Raw genomic sequence first — 2,907 nt, forward strand, 5'->3', positions numbered from 1 at the left:
GTGCAAGCAACCTGCAAGCTGACACTCAAGACTGATGCTCATATTAAACGAGCTCATACCCATTTCCCATTACCAAACTCCTTACTCCAACATTACTCCAACATTACTGTGCATGTTGTCAGGAAAGAGAAGACTAGATTTTTCTAAGCTTCTATTATAATCCTACCTGGGAAATGGTTTTGGTCAGGTTTTTGTAGAACATCTCCAAATGACCTATACTCTTTATCTATGATTCAGATTTGCTCACTGACAGAGATTCTTGTTAGGATGCACTTTTCTCTCTCCTAGATCCCATTGAGCTTATGTTACAGTGACAGGGTGGGTATGGAAAGAAAATGCCTGAAGAAAGAGATTGAAAAACTCCTGTAAGTAGTAACTGCCCACAGCTGCCTTCACTGCATTTAAGATGGCTTTGTTTTCATTGCAAAGGGTTGTACAACCTAGCTGTATGACAACTGTAAAACCTTAGTCTTCGCTTGCTGGAAAGTATGAACAGACTTCCTTTAAGATGTTCTTCATTTTCTTATATGCAATCTGAAGTGTGAGATCGGACTGTATATGTGACAGTAGAGATGTCACAGCCCAGAACTTGCTCTGTGTCAGTGGGAGTGACCAGGGAGGTACAGTGTTCCTCCCTTGCCCTTTAGCCAGTGCAGGTGCTGTCTGAGGGGTCTCCTAGTTCATGCAGCAGCATCTCATGCTCTTTGATGCAGGAGTGCCCAGCAGATAATTCCTAGGGGATGTAAGCAGTGTCCCTTCTGTTCCATAGAAGTCCTGTGCCTATCTTTCCTAGGAGCGCTTGCATGGATCAGTAGTACTTAGTTTGAGGACAGATTGCAGAATCCGGCCTCCCCTGAATGAAAATAACAAGCACCAGTGAAGCATCTCTTTCAGTCTCTTGGCTGTACAGTGAAATCCCTCTGTGAGTCCCCAGACATTAAATACTTGATTCATATTTGTATGTCTTCCTATATTTTGGAGCCTTTGGGGAAGACAGCAGTGTGGTTTGAGAGAAGCTAAGATTAGCAGTGATGCAGAAAACAACAGCTTTCCTACTTAGGAGGTGTCTGAGAAAAACGCTGCAGCAGATTTCTAGCCCTGAATCATAGCAAATTTAGCCCTGGCCTTGCACTAGCTTTATATTAATCTATTACATTTCTTATGAACTAGATAGCTTAGAACAATTTGTAATTTGAAGTTATTTTCTTGCTTTAAGGGGACATTATGTTGGCATCAGACTACGAGAAAATGAATTTGATCCAAGAGGACAAAGGCAACGCACCTTTCTAGATGACATGGTAATCACCAGACTGCTTCCTGTCCTCTTTAACTGCAGGGCTAATGAGAATTCTGAAGGATGGCTGTTTGGTACAGCTAAATAACCTGTTCCTACAATGATCAATAAAAGCCCATTACTGAAATGGGTGTCTAAAGAGATTGGCTGTGAATAGCATCCAGGTGTAACGTATCCAAGATAATTCAAGTTTTTGATGATTTTTCAGCAAGACAAAGCTCATCCACAGAGGACATTTGGTAAAGTTTAAGTCAGCTAACCAAAGGGAATTATTCACAAACTAAAGCTGACCGCGCATAACAAAACATCTTTCAGCTAAGCTGAGAAATTCTTACCGGATATGTTTAAAACCCCTCAAACCTCAGCAAGTGTCTTACAACTGATGAGTTACCCAGGGTAGCTGAGACAATACTGGGCTCCAGCTCACACTTCCCTGCATTTCTCTGGCCTTTCTATTATCCCTCAGTCAAGCAATCGCAGTAAAACAAAACACATAAGGATCTTCCATCTTTCCAGGTCCATTACAACTTATCCTTCAGTGTTGCTTTGCTGTGGCTAAGTGACTTGGGTGATCAGACTGCACTGACAAGAGAGAAAGTGTGAGTATTGCAAAACTAAGGCCCTGCTGTTGCAGTGGGTTACACCAGTGTGAAAATGGAGTAAAAGCAGCAGTGAATCGAGCCCAGGACTACTTTTTGCATTTATAACACCAGGCTAATAATCTTCTTGTTCAAAACACCATACAGGAATTTTGCAGCTCGCAAACGATACATGTATCCCAACCGAACTGAGAGAGAAGCCATGATATTATCTTCATATGCTGGAATATTAATGGTAAGAGGGAAAGAAAGATAGCAGTATCATTTGCTCTATGGCACCTGTCTAGAAACACTCCCTGTACCCTGGATGTCTCTGTTCATTGAAAGCACAGTGTACAGACAGTGCAAATATTACAAATCCATCTCATTTTTATCAGGTAGCCATTAAGTTTTGCTCAGTGTTAGAAAACAAAATAGGCAGTTTCAGTAGGTGGTCCTATGTGTGGGTATAGGTCACCCAAGCGCAAAACAGTGAGTAAGTTTCAGGACCAAATCTCAATAGATTTATACTAGCAGCATGAAACAGTATGAGAAGTTCATGTGAAAGCTGTTTCAGAGATCAAAGGAAGGGGATATGAGGTGGATTTCATATATTCACTTTAAAGAATATTGCTTCTGAGAGCTGAACCTCTCCCTTTACCTGTCTTTGCAGAACAGCATTCCTGTTGAAGAGATCTTTGAGATTTACAGCAAGAGGTCCTCAGCAACACACTGGCAGAGCTCTGCAAATGTGAGTGATTTATTGGGTTTTTTTCAGCATCTCTAGTAGGGTGAAGAGTGAAGATCTCTTACCTGTAGTGGCCTGGTCCAGCATGTAGTGCATTGGGCTGGTATTCTGGGAATGAGGTCCTCATATGGATTATTTCTCTTCTCGCTCAGAGTAAACACTGTTGAACTATTCCCTTCTCACATCTGCCATTATGGCTTAGAGCATTGTGGGTAGCCTTTGAGCATCATGAGGTATAAAACCTCCACGTGCAGTTGTAGTTATCCACGGGGGTACCTCATTCCTGC

General features: G+C 41.9%; 1 protein-coding gene across 1 annotated transcript in view; it reads left to right on the top strand.

Annotated features, from left to right (window-relative positions):
- Positions 1 to 324: 324 nt before the first annotated feature.
- LOC104618608 (chromosome unknown open reading frame, human C2orf80) overlaps positions 325 to 2,907 on the top strand; it is an 8,498-nt gene continuing 5,915 nt past the window's right edge. The window contains exons 1-5 of the mRNA XM_010284245.1: positions 325 to 365; positions 1,217 to 1,298; positions 1,811 to 1,893; positions 2,041 to 2,128; positions 2,546 to 2,623. Coding sequence (XP_010282547.1) covers positions 325 to 365; positions 1,217 to 1,298; positions 1,811 to 1,893; positions 2,041 to 2,128; positions 2,546 to 2,623 — 372 coding nt within the window. The remainder of the gene's footprint in view (positions 366 to 1,216; positions 1,299 to 1,810; positions 1,894 to 2,040; positions 2,129 to 2,545; positions 2,624 to 2,907) is intronic.

Source organism: Phaethon lepturus, unplaced genomic scaffold (assembly GCF_000687285.1).
Source record: "Phaethon lepturus isolate BGI_N335 unplaced genomic scaffold, ASM68728v1 scaffold34873, whole genome shotgun sequence".
Lineage (NCBI taxonomy): Eukaryota > Metazoa > Chordata > Aves > Phaethontiformes > Phaethontidae > Phaethon > Phaethon lepturus.